General features: G+C 34.6%; 1 protein-coding gene across 1 annotated transcript in view; it reads right to left on the bottom strand.

Moving 5' to 3' along the window:
• Window positions 1-206: 206 nt before the first annotated feature.
• Window positions 207-18,211, bottom strand: part of LOC149771375 (uncharacterized) — a 60,027-nt gene continuing 42,022 nt past the window's right edge. The window contains exons 8-13 of the mRNA XM_089948537.1: window positions 11,624-11,745; window positions 9,524-9,708; window positions 8,475-8,590; window positions 7,466-8,023; window positions 4,223-4,238; window positions 207-3,501 (exon numbers count right to left, since the gene is read on the bottom strand). Coding sequence (XP_089804663.1) covers window positions 2,912-3,501; window positions 4,223-4,238; window positions 7,466-8,023; window positions 8,475-8,590; window positions 9,524-9,708; window positions 11,624-11,745 — 1,587 coding nt within the window. The 3' untranslated portion in view covers window positions 207-2,911. The remainder of the gene's footprint in view (window positions 3,502-4,222; window positions 4,239-7,465; window positions 8,024-8,474; window positions 8,591-9,523; window positions 9,709-11,623; window positions 11,746-18,211) is intronic.

Genomic DNA, 18,211 nt, shown 5'->3' with positions numbered 1-18,211 from the left:
GATAAGAGTGATAAACATTATGAATGAAATCAGTTCAATAAAACATTTCATGTGTTCTGTATATTACAATATATTACTGAGGATATATATATATATATATATATATATATATATATATATATATATATATATATATATATATATATATATATATATATATATATATATATATATATATATATATAAATATATATATATATATAAAGTGTACTGTATAACATAATTACAATATTTCACTAAATGCATATCTTGTGTTCTGTATATTACAGTATAAAACTTAATGCATATCGATGTTCTGTATATAACAGTATGACATTTAACTCATTAAATCCAAACAGCTAGGCATTCCCCATCAGCATACTATCAGAGAGATCACCTAGAGCAGTGTTAGCCTTACCAGTGCCTGTATCCCTGAGACTTGCTGACAGTACTTGGCTGCATACTTTGACAGAGGGAGCTACTTGCAATAAATGTTATTTCCTTATTTATGTTCTTTTAATTAAGATAATTTTTGGCACAGCAGTTGTCAATAAAATTATGTACAAAATGGTATAAATTTCATTCTAAATGCAGAAATAAAACTCATGCATGAGATAAAAATAAATGATTTTCGTACCAATTTGATTGTCTTTTCATGAATAATCCATAAAATCCATTATAAATTCACAATGAACAATTAACATTTATGTACACAGAAATTCCACTTGTCATCTCTCTTGCAAACTTAACCTTGTGTAAATACTCCATCAGAGTCTGTCAAGTAAACGTCTAGGTCTACTTCCAGCAACTGATTCTCGTAATTTTCGTCATTTTCTAATCTAAATATTTCCACTATTTTTGCTACTATCGAAGTCATATTGTTTTCCCTTTGTTCAGCAATGTTCACTGAATATATGTAAGCTAAAATTGGATTGGTTAACTGCCTGAATAATTAGGAAATGGCTTGAAATAAACCAATGGTTTATGCTGATTTATCTTGTCGTGTGGGATACAGACTAATACTGCCATTCAAACTCGGCGATCGGGAAACAAGCTAGGTAAACTGTGCCATATTATCGTGGCACTCGGAAGATGAGTAAGGTAAAGTACGAGGTATAGAGGCAGCAGGGGTTAATGAGTTAATACATATCATGTGTTCTGTATATTACAGTATGACATTTAATGCATATCATGTATTCTGTATATTACAGTATCAAACTTAATACATATCATTGTTCTGTATATTACAGTATAACACCTGATGCATATCATGTTTTGAACATTAGTATAACACTTAATAGATATCATGTGCTCAATATATTACAGTATGACATTTAATGCATATCATATATTTTGTATTTTACGTATAAAATTTAATACATATCATTATTCTGCAAGTTACAGTATGATATTTGATACATGTGTTATGTATATTACAGTATGACACTAAACACATGCCTCAAGTTCCCTATGTACAGTATAACACTAAATTCATATCATGCACACAATTCTTATTTTTTGTGCTACTTGGCCACATATAACTGAAAATGTTTTGGCACAAGGGGGAATTTTTACAATTGCATGTCTTAGAAGCAACCCTGATCATTTTGTACAAAACAAGAACTAAAATAGTTTATGTCAATCCCATTTAATTCTACTGAGCTTAGTGTTTAAAATTATGACACTTTTTCTTACAGTAGCCAGGTTTAATAATGTCTTGGCATAATTTGTAATAAATTGTAGTCCTTTATGGCAGTATGCACTTGGCCAAGTTTGCTCATGCAAGCTGGATGCAGGATCCCATCCAAAGCTTGCATTGTCTTACAGCCAAATAAGCTAAAGCCTGAAACAGAGCCATGACTTATCAAACTGATGGTCTCATATTATTATTAATTTCATAGAACATGTAAATATTTAATTTTACTGCATGAACAGTCTCAATGTGTTTAGACAGATGGCTTCAGGCAAAGTTAACATCATAACAACATGATCTGCTTCTGTTAAAGCCCACCTGATAAAATAAGAAAGCATTGCTGGGGACATAGTGATAGGAAGTGGGCTTCAAAATGTTCTTCGTCTAGAATGAACACAAATTATCATGTCTACAATATATTTTTCCAAATCTAGTGAAAAGAAAATTGATTAATGTTCTGACATTCATGTGAGATGATTGGTCCATCTCTATCTGCTTCCTTATTCATTACCACAACTTCCTGTGCACATACAAAATGAAATGATATCAGATTTAAGCACTATACATTAACTGTCTACATATTCAAACAAAGAATGTATTGTTAAGAAATAAACCAACCAACCACAAAGAAGCTGTAAATGGTAATGTTGAAGCAAAAGTAATTGTTGTTCATAACAAATCTAGCTGTGTCAGCAAACTGCATGCTAGTGACTTTCTTTATAAGCTATGAAGCACTCGTTTTTGTTTCTGTATCCCCTTTTTACCAATATTTGTATTTGATATATTTCTATTCTATCTTTCATCAGGACAGTTCTAGAGCACTTGAACTGGTACACATGACTTTAAAACAATTAAGACCAGAACAATTATTAAAATTCTGCTTGCATTTCATTGACAACAACAGAGAAGAAAATAAAAGACATGAAAATTTAAGTAACTAACATTTTGTTTCATTTACTGCTTGATGGAGCTGCTGAATGGCAGCTTAATGTAGGTCTCTATTTATATGCCAAATATAAGGCATGTTTTTTTGACCTAGTAAATATTTATGAATTTTTCTTTCACACAATAAACCACTCATCCTCATACAAATATGTTGAAGGCCATCAACTTGGCTCATCAAAGGAGACATCAAGTGGTCCTTGTCGGGACTCTTAATTATATCCTTTCTTTCTGTAATACATCATACAGGGGTCATGAACAAAATTATTTTTAACTCAGTTTCCATGTTGGCTTCTTCTATTCAAGGAGTTTGCGTACTGCTTTAAGTACTTTTTCAATTTCTGCAACTTTAGAAAGGATTTCACATGTTCCCGACTGTTCAATATTCTGAATGTCATTTTTAACTGTGTCTTCAAAGTTGGGGTCATTGCAAAGTTTGCTTAAGTTTGTCAGTGTACTCTTAATCTTTGTCAGTTTTGTTTGGAAGTACTGTTCACTCATCTCAGTTGAGTCACTGTGGGCGAGTTCATTTCGTTGTGTACGCAAGTCTATTATAATTTGCTTATCCTGTTGAGTAAGTGAAGGGCAAATGTTGTTCAGAAGAGCAGATGCAAGAGTAATGTCATACATGTTTATATCTGTCTGTCCACTTTGTGGGAATATGATATCCACCTGAGCTTGTGTTAAGACTGGCTTCCTTTTCTGTTGAAGATTGATGATATCTGGCTTATGGTTCTTCATGTACTGGTCAAGCGAGCACTGTGACTTGGTACAATAAAGCAAAACCTCTCTCAAAACTCTGGATCCAACATCTATCACCAAAGAAGCAAGCCGTGTGAACCGAGTTGTGCGAAGAGCTGAATGCTGGGGTAACACATTGGCAGGAACTGAAAGATCATTTTCTAGTTTAGTCATGTTTTCTTATTATTCACCAAGCATGAGGAATCTATAGAAATTGATAACATTTCGTTAGTCACATGACAGATATGTGCTATTAAAGCAACATCAACTGTTTGATATCTTCATTCCACTGTGGTATCATGACACTAGATTTAATGTATAACCATAAAAATTGTTATATTCAACAACATCTGAACACAATTCTCATATGCTACAGAGTGCACTTTGAAAAGCAATTCCTTATGACAATCCTAAATAAAAGTATATAAATTCAACAGAAAAACAACTGTAAACTATCAAATAGAAGATACAAATACCATAGATTATTATGTTTATCTACATAATATGCAAATTGTGATTTTACAGTGTTTCATTGGTGACACATCAGCAAAGCCAATAAAATGAATATTTATTACAGTAAAATATAGCTCCACATTTGTTTATGAGGGCTTTATAGAAAGATCAAAATTATACAGTAACAACATTCAGAATTAGAACATATCTGAGTAGGAATATCAGGTTGAGGCAAGTATGAAATTCAATCAACAGACATAAACCATATTCCATTGACGGAGTAGATGCCGATGTTTGTGTCCTTATATTAAGTAACAGCCTCGCTCTAGATGGTAAATGTATGTCATAGTTAACTTGACACATGCTGTTCACTAATCCATAAGGTTTAACAGAACATGAATTATAAATACTCACTCTGTTCCTTGTCCTCCTGAATAAAAAAAAGAATGAGCATAATAAATAATATCCATTGTCCCATAATGTACAAAAAGCAGTCTCGAGTGTTATGAGATACAGTCTAGAGTTAGCACAAGTTTTATGTCAAGTACTCTAATTAAGATGTATTGGAAAAACCACATTTAATCAAAGAAACACTGCAGCGATATAAAGTTAATCTTGCACTACAATTACATTCCTTAGCTAGCTTGTAGCTGAAAAATATAAAAAGAAATAAACCGGTTTTTAAAAAATGAAATAATTATGGAAGAAGTCAGCAATAGTAATGCCTAAGAGTTACATGAAGAATATAAATCACTTCTCAAGATTCAACACTCTCCAGATGTACAACACATAACAACATATAAAGAAACGTGTGAGAACAACATTTAAATTACACAGAAAATGTCATGAAAGGTGTATATTTGATGTGGTAAGCACACTGATGTATAGTTGATGTGGTAAGCTTAATGATGCATAGCTCATGTGGTAAGGATAATGGTGTATAGTTGATGTGGTAAGCATAATGGTGTACAGTTGATGTGGTAAGCACAATGGTGTACAGTTGATGTGGTAAGCATAATGGTGCATTGTTGATGTGGTAAGCACAATGGCATATAGTTGATGTGGAAAGCACAATGGTGTATAGTTGATGTGGTAAGCATAATGGTGCGTAGTTGATGTGGTAAGCACAATGGTGTACAGTTGATGTGGTAAGCACAATGGCGTATAGTTGATGTGGTAAGCATAATGGTGCATTGTTGATGTGGTAAGCACAATGGTGTATAGTCGATGTGGTAAGCATAATGGTGTATAGTTGATGTGGTAAGCACAATGGCATATAGTTGATGTGGTAAGCACAATGGCGTATAGTTGATGTGGTAAGCATAATGGTGCATTGTTGATGTGGTAAGCACAATGGTGTATAGTTGATGTGGTAAGCACAATGGTGTACAGTTGATGTGGTAAGCACAATGGTGTACAGTTGATGTGGTAAGCATAATGGTGTATAGTTGATGTGGTAAGCACAATGGTGTACAGTTGATGTGGTAAGCATAATGGTGTACAGTTGATGTGGTAAGCACAATGGCGTATAGTTGATGTGGTAAGCATAATGGTGTATAGTTGATGTGGTAAGCACAATGGTGTACAGTTGATGTGGTAAGCACAATGGTGTACAGTTGATGTGGTAAGCATAATGGTGTATAGTTGATGTGGTAAGCACAATGGCATATAGTTGATGTGGTAAGCACAATGGTGTATAGTTGATGTGGTAAGCATAATGGTGCGTAGTTGATGTGGTAAGCACAATGGTGTACAGTTGATGTGGTAAGTACAATGGCGTATAGTTGATGTGGTAAGCATAATGGTGCATTGTTGATGTGGTAAGCACAATGGTGTGCAGTTGATGTGGTAAGCATAATGGTGTATAGTTGATGTGGTAAGCAGAATGGTGTATAGTTGATGTGGTAAGCACAATGGTGTACAGTTGATGTGGTAAGTATAATGGTGTATAGTTGACGTGGTAAGCACAATGGTGTATAGCTGATGTGGTAAGCATAATGGTTTATAGTTGATGTAGTAAGCATAATGGTGCATAGTTGATGTGGTAAGCACAATGGTGTATAGTTGATGTGGTAAGCACAATGGTGTACAGTTGATGTGGTAAGCACAATGGCATATAGTTGATGTGATAAGCATAATGGTGTATAGTTGATGTGGTAAGCACAATGGTGTATAGTTGATCTGGTAAGCATAATGGTGTATAGCTAATGTGGTAAGCATAAAGGTTTATAGTTGATGTGGTAAGCAAAATGGTGTATAGCTACTGGAAAGTTAGACTGAAGAATTTGCATGCTAATGCTATTGACTTATCTGATTAACTTGCACATATATCATTTGACAGACGTAAATCTGAATTATTCCTCCAATTAACACTAAAATTTCTATTTTTATTATTGAATTCAATGCTGTTATAGCTACCCATGCACCTACAAACATTTTTGTTTCAGTTAAATATTATTTACAGTTAAGCAATGCATCAATTTTTCTAGATAAGTCTGATTCCTATGGGAATTTTAAAGAATGGTGGCTGACACAATTATTAAAATCCACCAGTCCATGAGTGTTTTTTAATCGGACTCAGATTTAATATAATCTTAACATCATTAGTTAATAAAGTCCTTACATATCATGGATAGTCAGCTTCTGCTTCAGTTTGATTTTATTTCATGGCCTATTGTTACTTTAGGGTAATCTTTGCTGTATAATGAATGCGGGTTATAGGCATGGCCTATTGTTACTTTAGGGTAATCTTTGCTGTATAATGAATGCGGGTTATAGGCATGGCCTATTGTTACTTTAGGGTAATCTTTGCTGTATAATGAATGCGGGTTATAGGCATGGCCTATTGTTACTTTAGGGTAATCTTTGCTGTAGAATGAATGCAGGTTATAGGCATGGCCTATTGTTACTTTAGGGCACTCTTTGCTGTATAATGAATGCGGGTTATAGGCATGGTCTATTGTTACTTTAGGGCAATCTTTGCTGTATAATGAATGCGGGTTATAGGCATGGCCTATTGTTACTTTAGGGTAATCTTTGCTGTATAATGAATGCGGGTTTTAGGCATGGCCTATTGTTACTTTAGGGTAATCTTTGCTGTATAATGAATGAGGGTTATAGGCATGGCCTATTGTTACGTTAGGGCAATCTTTGCTATATAAGGAATGCGGGTTATAGGCATGGCCTATTGTTACGTTAGGGCAATCTTTGCTGTATAATGAATGCAGGTTATAGGCATGGCCTATTGTTACGTTAGGCCAATCTTTGCTGTATAATGAATGCGGGTTATAGGCATGGTCTATTGTTACGTTAGGGCAATCTTTGCTGTATAATGAATGCAGGTTATAGGCATGGCCTATTGTTACGTTAGGGTTATCTTTGCTGTATAATGAATATGGATTATAGATAAGAGCATATAATAAACCTTTTTCTCGCACTTTGCTAAATTAAGTCAAATGATATTTCCTTGTGTAGTCTGATCAGCACTACTAAATCTACTTGATTCCGACTTAATTGGTGATTACAGTATCTTTTAGATAACGTTCTTTATGACATACACATCTACTGTGACAGAATGCAAGTCAGATTTTTAAAGTAAACTTTATATTTCTGGTAAAAGTTTACGCTATTATGATAAGGCAAGTGAACTATCATTACCTCCCAGAATCCCAAAAGTTCCTCTGATTCCACGCAATGAGCTTTCTTATGAGTACTGCAACTTACTTCATCATAACTTCGCAAAGTACTGATTGGATGCAGGCCTTCATTAGTTAATGGTGAGGACTCATTGCATTTGATACAGATTTCGAGTTCTGAACCTGGGCACAAACACTCTGAAATCTCTGACAGTGCAGTGTACAGGTTGTCCCTTATAGTCATGCAAATAGAGCGTTCAGGAATCCTTCCTTTTTTTGTGAATCGGATTACTGTAGCCTGGATGACATAGTCATTTAAAGACAGTAGTAGTTGTTGTTGGGCATCGAGCTGAAATACACAAAGTCCTCGAAAGAAGAGATATTTCTCTCCTTCTTGGGCTGGATCCCATTTGGACAAGCATGTAGCAAGGAGGCGGTGGAATACACCTACATGGATGAAATTGGTCTTGGACTTGAAGCAAAGTGTGGATGTTTTTGTTGTTTCTTCATTCAGTTCAAGTTTCTTAACATGGTCAGGTGCAGACATGTTGACCATACAGGGGACCCAGTAGTACTCCTCCTATGTTAAGAAAAAAGGATTCGAATATTTATCAAATTGTAATATTAGCAAAGTAATATACAAAAAGCATTACAAAGGCTGTGACATGGGAAAGAGATACACACAAAATGAACCAACGACTCGGGAGAAAACTATTACTATACAAAAATGGAGGTTAAAAAGAAACCTAAAACAATGAAGACAAATTTCATTTAGCATCCAGATGCACGTACATTTGCAAGGGAAAATCTAAAGATATTTGAAATGTTGGATATTATAAGGTCTCAAAATGTGATCATATTCTTTTCATTACAAACCCTTCATTTACCAATTGGAGATGGGAATATCAAGCTTGGACTGGGAACTTTGCATCCTGAAAAATGGTAGTAATGCAATCTTAGCAGTATTGTATTATGGCTAAAAAGTTATTATGTTAAAATCTGTTATTGAGAGAGAGAGAGAGAGAGAGTACTTCTCCATTGTCTTCTTCCTTATGTAATGGCTTTGCAATTATATTGAGCTTTTCCATTACATCCAAAAGATGATCTCTGTGTTGATGAATCTTGGAGTGTGGCAGCCAAAGCTTTTCTGAAATTATATAATTTCCACAAGAAATAATCACAACCCAGACAGTGGAGAATAAACATGTTATGTAGGCCTAAGGAGACTTGTTCAACTGATGTTGGCCTTTTCACCTCAAATAAGGCTTCAAATGCATCTACAAGGCCAGGCAATATCAGATCAGTTCATCAATATCCACAGATTTTACTGTGGATTAAACTTGTTAATATAAAGATCCGTAACAAGTTTCAACAAAATGTCGGTTCACAGATAAAAGTATATGGTGCAACATCACGTTTACCAGTCACAGCCTAGATAACCTTATTTACCTGTGCCTTCTTTTCTGGTTATTGAACTTGTCTGAAAGCTTCTTGATGTAAAGCTGCTTAAGAATTTGCATACAAATCTGTTCATAAATCCATGGTTCATCCAAAAGTCAGCCAGTCAGAGCACAGCTCACCTTGTTAATATGCACAGGTTTTGTTGTGGTTGAAAATCTGTTAATTCATAAAGCCTACATAGTGTGCACAAATGACTGTTAGTTGATGCATGACACAAAACACTTGAACTGCTTAGAATTTGTTGAAACCTTTTTATAAAGAAAGCATTACAATATGCATCTTACAAAAGATAATGATAATTTCTGTTTATTTAAACATGTCTTCTACATTATACTAAATTCTATTAGAATCTTTTAACACACATATACTTATAACTTTCAGAATACTGTCGTATTTTATGCAGATTTTACATCCTGTGGAAGCTTTATCGATGTGATAATGATCTCAGCAGCTAGGAAAGTTGGGATAAAAGCCCCCAAAAATCCTGTAGATACTCTGGTGTAGCTTAATGTTGAATTGTTTCAACCATGCACCAATATGCGTGCTAACAGTTTAACTTTAACACTGATGGAAAATAAAAGGACATACTTAACAAGATATGTATTGGCTAATATGATACCTATAAGTGAAAGTGTGAGCTTTCCTGAGTTCTGGAATTCAGACCATTTAAGTGCAAGTTCCGGATGCCTCTTTATAACCTTGTCAGATGTTATCCAGATCCTCACTCCCTTGATCAACCACTCAGGATCAAGCACAATTTTCTTTTCCAACCTGATTTTCTCAGGACACTTTTCATTCTCGGTGCTTAAAAGAAAGGAGAGACAAATAAAACAAGATTTTTTTTAAAAACTGTATTTAATAAGCTATAGGGTTATAAAAGACTGTATGTCTGTTTTAGTAACTGTGCATAAAAATAGTGCTGATAGAAAAACATAATGGGAATATAAAAAAGAGAACGGTAATATCATAGAGATGGAAAAGTAAGGAATAGTTTTGGTAAATGAATTATAATAGAACTATCAAGATGCAATGGTTTGTGACATCTGAAAGTATCAGATTTAATGTGGATCCTCTGTGACATAAAACAAAAACCATTTTATAGCAGCCTGTCCAACTTTATAAATGTGTATTTTCTCAAGATGAACTTGACTCCTGACTAGTCAGATACTTTGTTATATAGAATAATCTTTATAATGTTCTTGCAGTAACTCGTAATATATTTTCTAAAGAGTTTTGTACTTTGACACATTCACAGTGAGACATATACCTGAATACATAATCCATCTGAATTGAAGGAATTTTGAAATGTGCATCGGGAGGTACTTTATTTATAAGGTAAAGTGTAGCACATAATCGGCATCTGTTGGTGGCTATTTTAATTTAGAAGTTACGTTTGCAAAGGACACTAAAAATATCAGATACACACTAAAAAAAATCAATGATATCCTGTCCATTTCATGAAATAGTTATAACACCACCATATATATATATACACACACACACACACACACACACACACACACATACACACACAACTCTATGGTCTTAAACTAAGTAACAGAAAAGAGCCAAAACCAACAAGTTTTGTCAAATTCTGCAAACAATTTATTTCCCTAGATTAACAAAGTAAATATTTAAACAATATCTTACAATAAATACAAATTAAATCCTAAACAGTCCTAAAAGTTCAATCACAGATCTAATTGTGTAAAGGTCCAACTGAATTCCAGCAGAATTCCAAATATATTCTAACACTGAATGTGTTGATGTGCATATAGTCTCGAATATGCTAATGTGCCTGTGGCCTAGATGGTGATGATTTGTTAAGTCTTTTGATGTACCACAATAATATAATCCAAAAATATCCTTGTCTGAATTCACTATAATTCCAAATTAATCGTGGAGTCCAAGAATATTACTGATGAATACTTTGTATTTCCAGTGAACAACAATTTAAATGAATAATTCCGCACAAAATGTAATGCTGAACACAACAATAATACTGATTCTGCCCCAGATTTTAAATGCAAGAAGGAACAAATTTTCAAGTAAATTAGATCACTTAAGCAACTAGGGCACAAAAGTAGAACCATGATGAGTATAATTATATTGTCTAGTCTTGATAATCATATCATCATTTCATTGTTATTATTATTATTATTATCTTTTCATTGTTATTATTATTGTTATTATTATTATTATTATTATCATTATTATTATTATTATTATTATTATTTTATTATTATTACATCTTGCCACTCTTCTGCTTCTCAAAGAAGAAATTATATCTGGGATGTAATATCAGAAGTGAAACACAGTGCTTTGAAATTGTTTTATTTTACATTTCTTCTTTAATTCTGACCTTTTCTTTATTCTGAATAGGTTTGCTTCTCTATGCCCAAATATAATTATTGTTTTACGCATGTCAATCTTTGACTAAATGTAACTTTGTGCATGTTCTTTATTAACCCATATAGAATTAGGTTTTAGGTTCAAACCTAGATAACTTTGTCCTCTTGCCACTTCCCATATATATATATATATATATATATATATATATATATATATATATATATATATATATATATATATATATAGAGAGAGAGAGAGAGAGAGAGAGAGAGAGAGAGAGAGAGAGAGAGAGAGAGATCATTCACAGTATGGTGGTCTATAGGTATAAATGGGGAAAGACACATTAAATAAAGAAAATACTACTTACTTGAAGAATATGATGTTTCCTGTATCATGTTCAAACCTGAGAAATAGATCAAGCTCTTCGAGCCGTTCAATTTTTACTTGAAGGCTGTCATTGAGGGTTTTCACATCACTGTAGTCCATCACCTGCAGAAAAAAAAATATACTATTAGGCTTGGTTGTCGGGTTTAATATCAGTTTTAGCACATAACAGGATATATATGGAACACAGTATATTTGGTGGAAGAAGAATCTGGGAATAACGCAAGAAGATTTATGTTGTTGTTTTCAGTTTAACGCCATCTGCATGATAATAATAATAATAATAATAATGCTTTTTATAGAGGGTGACTCATAAGTAAAGTACTACTCTTTTTTGAGGCCCTCTAAGGAGAGTATAACAATATATGAAGATAGCAATAATTAGTGTTTATTTTAACATGTTTGGTATTAAAATACTAAATTCCATTATCTATTAGAAGCACATACATCCTTATGATATCTCTTCTTAAATACTCTAATATTTTCAGTCAATTTTACATGTAGTGGAAGCTTGTTCCACATACCAGTACCAGGGTATTGGAAGCTCTTTTTTAATTGTTCTGTTCTTGGTTTTGGTGGTAGAAGGTTTCCATGTGATATTGATCTCAACTGGCATTGTGTTGAAAAAGGCCTGAATAAGTCCTGAAGATACTCTGGAGCAGTTCCATGTAGACATTTATATAAAAAAACTGCATTGTGAAAATCTATCCTGTCATATATTGTGAACCATCTGAATTCTGTAAATAATGCTTTTGAGGGACGATCAATAGATGCATCTAAATTTATTTGTGCTGCTCGTTTCTGAAGTTTTTAAATCCTGTCAAGCTCAGATTTAGCACAGTTTCCCCATACTTTTGAAAAATAGTCCATTGTTAGAAGAATATATGACTTGTATAGATTTCGAGTTAAATATTTCTTGATTCTGCTGAGTAGGGCAATTTTGGATGACAGTGTTTTACAAAGCTTATCAATATGGTCATTCCATAATAAATTATTATCTATGGTCACACCTACATGCTTTTCATGTTTGACATTTTCTAATGGATGATTATTTATTGCAAGAGATATTTCTGGGTTCCCTGATTTGTGTAGCTTTTGTGACATCCCCCAAAATCATACATTTTGTTTTACCTTCATTAATTACCATCCTATTTTGTTGTGCCCAGTTTTGAAGTATAATAAGGTCCAAGTTTAATCTCATTTGGACAACTTGAGTATCAGAACTAGATGTATACAAGGTTGCATCATCTGCAAACAAATCTGTATTTGTGGATTCATTAATTAATGGTAGATCATTGATATAGATAAGGAAGAGGAGACGGCCCAAAACTGAGGGTCCCCTAAATGAATTGAGCGAGATGAGAGCTAATGTTGCCAATGTTTACTTGTTGAGGCCATTGGTTTAGGTATGTTCTAAACCAGTTTAAAATAGGCTTTGCAGCAGAATTTCATGATCAACAAGATCAAAGGCTTACTTGAAGTCAAGGAAAACAATCCCAGTCATATGTCCATTATCCATTTTCTATAGCCAAAGATCAATTAATTTGGCAAGTTCTGTTTGGCACCAGTGGTACTTTTTAAATCCTGATTGCGCTTTACGAAATAGAGAGTATGTTTCAATTTTTTGTATAGACCTGAATGTCTATTTGCTTTTCAAATAATTTTGACAATACAGGTAGAATTGATATTGGTCTGTATTTCCCTGGAACCTCCTTTTCTCCTTTCTCAAAGATAGGTGTAACCTTTGCACATTTCAGTGTTTCTGGAAAATTGCCACTCATTATACTTAAGTTAATGATATGCATTCGTGACTTTGTTATTACTGGTGCTGCAATTTTAAGAATTCATGGACCAATACCATCCACTCCAGAGGATTTATTAATATTCACCTTAATTAGCATATCAAAAGCATCAGCTTCACTAACATCAGCCACTGAAAAATAATTATCAGCAGGAACTTTAGCTTTTATAAATAATAGAAGAGCATCAAGTTCAATTGGCTTGTTAGCCTGGTTCTGAATACTGTTACTGGAGATGCTTATGAATAAATTGTTGAACATTTTCACAATGTCTTGTACAGATGTTGCTATATAATCATTTTGTTTACGTCTAGGGGGAAGACAAATGTTCCTGGGTGGGTTCAGCTCTTTTAGATGCCTCCACATTGTCTTGGTACTCTTAATTTCATCAAAAGCGTGTTTATAGTAGTTCTCTTTTGCCTTATCTATCAGGTGTTTAGTTTTATTCCTCCACTTTCTATAGCTTTTCATGTCTTTTTTCTTGTGGAAATTATTTCTTAGGTGCCTAGCCTCATTGATCTCAGGGGTAATCCACTTGGGTGTAATTTGGTGTTTAACCCTTTTTGTTTTAATTGGGGCATGCTTGTATAAGGCTGCATTGAACATCTGATACCATTTGTCCAAGGCAGTGTTGACATCAGTCATACTGCAGACTGATTGAAAGGGTTTGGAAACTAAATCATTTAAGAACATTTCCTCATCAAACTTTTTAAAGTTTCTGTATTGTATTTGTATGTGTTGGCCATTTTTGGATGATTTCGGAACATTTCTAGTTATACAGACTTAGTAGTGGTCACTCAGTGCATACACTGGCACATTAATTTCATTTATGTTTTCAGGTTTCTTAGTATAGACATGATCAAAGATAGTAGCACTTTTATATGTTACTCTAGATGGGTGTTAATTAATTGAGTAAAGGTGTAAGTTTCAAAGTTACTTATCCATGTTAATGGTGGAGTGTTCATAAAATCAATGTTAAAATCACCTAATATGATAGTTTCTAAATCTTCCTTTAGTAATGCTGTTTGAACTCGTGCCTCATATCTATCAACCCAATCAGCTGTGGAACTAGGTGACCTGTAAACTGAAGATAAGAGTATTGGTTTTGATTGGGGAAGGGCTATTTCGATCTACATACTCTCTACCCCAATAGTCTTTAGATGAACACGTATGTTATAACTAATGCAACTGTCTACATAGAGAAGAATACCCCCACCTTCCAAATGGATTCCCCATCTTTTCTTTCAAAGATGAACTCCTGTATTTGGAGAGTCAAATCATCAGTATCATCAGAAAGAAAGGTTTCACATATACCTAGAATATTGACTGATCTAGTTTCCTGTAATATTAACTTTATATCATTAGTTTAGGGAGGATGTAATGGATATTTAAGTTTTCTACTTGCAGACCTCTTTTGAGGAGGCTGAAGACATGACAATTTCGATCAGATTATTGATTTTCAGACAAAGTAGTATGCAATGTATTGTTTTTAGACTTGACAGATTTCTTTTCATTGCCTTGATTATTTACATAAACACATGAAGAAGATCCATCTGTTGTAACATAACCACATGTAGTGGACACATGAGAATGTTCAATATGAGATTGATTTACATACCTACAAGAAGACACTGATATATTAGACACTTGAGGATCCTCATAGGGAGAAGTAACATGAACAGTATCACATTGTTTGTTTACATGTTAACAAGTTGCACTTTGTACACAAATCAGATAGTGCCTGAAATCTGTTTATACTGAATTATAATTAATACATTTTGTTGCTGAATATGTGTTGCACAGGCCTGCACATCATTGCCTTCTACCTACTGGTATGTGCACAACTTTTGTTTATATCCTAGTTTGTTACAAAGATGGCAACGAATCTGTTTTCCATGCAGTTGTCACTGTGTTACTTGAATGTGCTCTCCACAATACAAGCAGTGTTCTGACTCATGCCCAACCCCTTTTATAAGTCTTCTGTACTGGTCTACAATCCTAAGGAGCACAGCAGTACCTCTGACAAGTGGATTTGGTCTCGCTGGTAAAAATGGTGGTTCACTTGATTTTCTTTGAAAAAGGTCCTGTATTGCAGAACATATAGTATTTGGGAATTTTCACACAACATTCTTAGGGTGTCATTTAGTGGAGTCATAAGTGCATCCCTTCCTGGCGGTACACCTGAGATGATTATTTTAGAATCTGTGTTTTGGACCTGGTGGCATACAACAAGCTTTCATAATCATCCTCAATGCCCTTCAAAGATTGGCCACACTGTAATTATTGCCACCAATGAGAAGAATTACAGTATGACATGGTGACATATCCATTTCCAATACTTTTTATGCAATAGTATTAATAAATGCACCACTGTGGGTTTTATGTCAGTTTTATATAATCCTCTTGTTCTCACTCCTTTGATTATTGATGATCCTATGAGAAGAGACCTGTCTTTAATTATGTTGCTGATTTTGACAAGTGGGTGATTCATTGCTTGGACTTCTTGATTTCCATGACTAGACTGACTGAGAGTTTGGTGATTGCTGTATTTAGTATTTGTATTTAATTTAGCATCTTGCTGTGGGTAACTGGAGGTTGTCTTTAGTGCAGTTCCTTCTGTACCTGGTTATGATGTTGAGTGAGACAAATGATGGTCACTGTTTACAGTACGTGCTTTAACTAATTATTGGCTCTGCCCATCTAAAACCTGTAGAAGAGACTCATCTTGTTTAATTGGTGTTGTTGCATCTGTTTGTGTGTATAATGATTTTTTTTCTAATAGCTGGTTTTGGTATGGTCTGAGTGCACTGACAAGCTCTTGTGTTTTGGCAGTTTGATATGTTTGTGTATTGTGTTGTCTGGGTTTCCTGGCACACTTTTTTGCACCTGGTTTATCCGTTTGAACGCTGTGAAGACTCTTTGATTTTAGTGCAGAGAGTTCCTGTTCTAACCTTTCTACTTGAGCCTGGAGATTACCTATCACTACTAAGCACTGTATGGAGTTGCAAGTCTGGTTATGGGTTCCATGAAACTCAAAGCAATTTGTTGCACCTATCATAAACTGGGGTCCTGGAGCTTCCTCCACATTGATTGTAATCTGACTACTTCATGTACAGCGGTGTTACTGTTAAGTGAATTTTGAGATCTGTGGGTTTCAGGGATGGGTGTTGAAGTCCTTGGCTGAGAGGTAATTAATTTCAAACTGGTGTTATCTACCATTTGCTGACAAGTGTTGATACAATAATTTACCCATTCTGTATAGCAAGGCCATTGTACATGGATTTGACCAGTTGTTATGTATAGAGTTACTATGATAGAATCTATCCATGGATTTATGGATCAGTCCAATATGTGAGTGTCACTGCTGGAAGTGCATATTCTCATCCAAGAATTTCTTGATTGATGGAATTCTGTTGGGGCCAGCTGTGACTGTTATAATCTGCATATTATGTTGGATTTTAAGAAAGCTTGGAACTGAAGAGGAGGAATCAGCCATGTTTGATTTTGGTGTTACACAATCTTGGTAGGCTGAATCTATTTCAGGTGAATATTTCTCTTCAGTATTGAGTGTGTCTATATTCTTTATATCATTTAAGAGATCCTCTTGGGTAAATCCTGAAAATGAATCTGATTTGAAAAATGAGTAGATCCAATGAGACAGCGAAGAAGTGGTCATATTAATTTACTGTTCTTTTGCAAATGCAAATCTGTACTTATATCCACAGACTGTGCTTACTATGTTACCCTGACACTTTTTGCACTGCCTAAATTAGTTGCTGGTAGCACTTAGAACTAGTGTATTTTCTTCTGTACAGCTGTATTTCTGAATGTTTCAGGCTCTGGTTAAGAGTCTCATACTATGGCATCCATTTTGACTGTATATCTTATATCATAGGATATGCATGGCAGCCAGTATAACTTGTGGAGGATTAACCCATAAAAGCCTAGTAAGAACCACTGACTGACACAGAGTGCGATTGATTTAGATTTCTAACATAGCTTTAACAATTTTCCAGTCTTACCGCAATGATGTCTGCAGTGTGGCAGTGATGTCTAACACTGGGGCATCATGCCGCAGACATGTAGCATGATGTCCCATGCATATGTATTAACCTGACACCATGCCGACCAGTCCTAACACTGACCTTTTGATGTTGATCCCCTGGCGAGGCAGCTGTTAATACCAGTTTTAGAAGCCTTTGTTATGACTCGGATGGGGTTCAAACCCACGACCTCCCGCCTCACTCACAGGAAGCTACTGGCACGTTTTCTCACATATCCACATTAAATCAGCCAGAGACTTGAATCCATGTTGACAAAACACTAAGTTACACCAAAGAATCACAGGAAGCTACTGGCAATAATACAATAAGGTCTACGAAGATATGATCTGTTGTTTAAGGGGTGTAGAACTGAGTTTAATTATGTAATTTTTCTCTGTTGCTATTGTGTCGCTTACTCATTTCTGAATTAAATTTTGGGCACCAGTGACCATGCAGATTTCATGTCATAACGGTAGGATGACACATTCATTTTACCCTGATGATGAGCACATGTTACACATCTGCAGGGAGACGTTGATGATGCAGCTGTACATTTGAGATCAACCTATAATAAAATATAATGGCAGTCATATGGGGATGTGTGATAACAACACAAGAAAATGTGTCTACATGGAATGTTACAGAAATGTCCTTGTGCGCAACACCAATACCTAAACAAGTTGCAATGTGAGATGATGATGGCCTAAAAAAAAAACTGCTGCAGATTGG

This window comes from Sinohyriopsis cumingii, unplaced genomic scaffold (assembly GCF_028554795.1).
Source record: "Sinohyriopsis cumingii isolate HCF-2022 unplaced genomic scaffold, ASM2855479v2 utg001908l, whole genome shotgun sequence".
NCBI classification, from domain to species: domain Eukaryota; kingdom Metazoa; phylum Mollusca; class Bivalvia; order Unionida; family Unionidae; genus Sinohyriopsis; species Sinohyriopsis cumingii.
The sequence above is the reverse complement of the archived record's forward strand: the minus strand, read 5'-3'. Positions and strand labels throughout refer to the sequence as shown.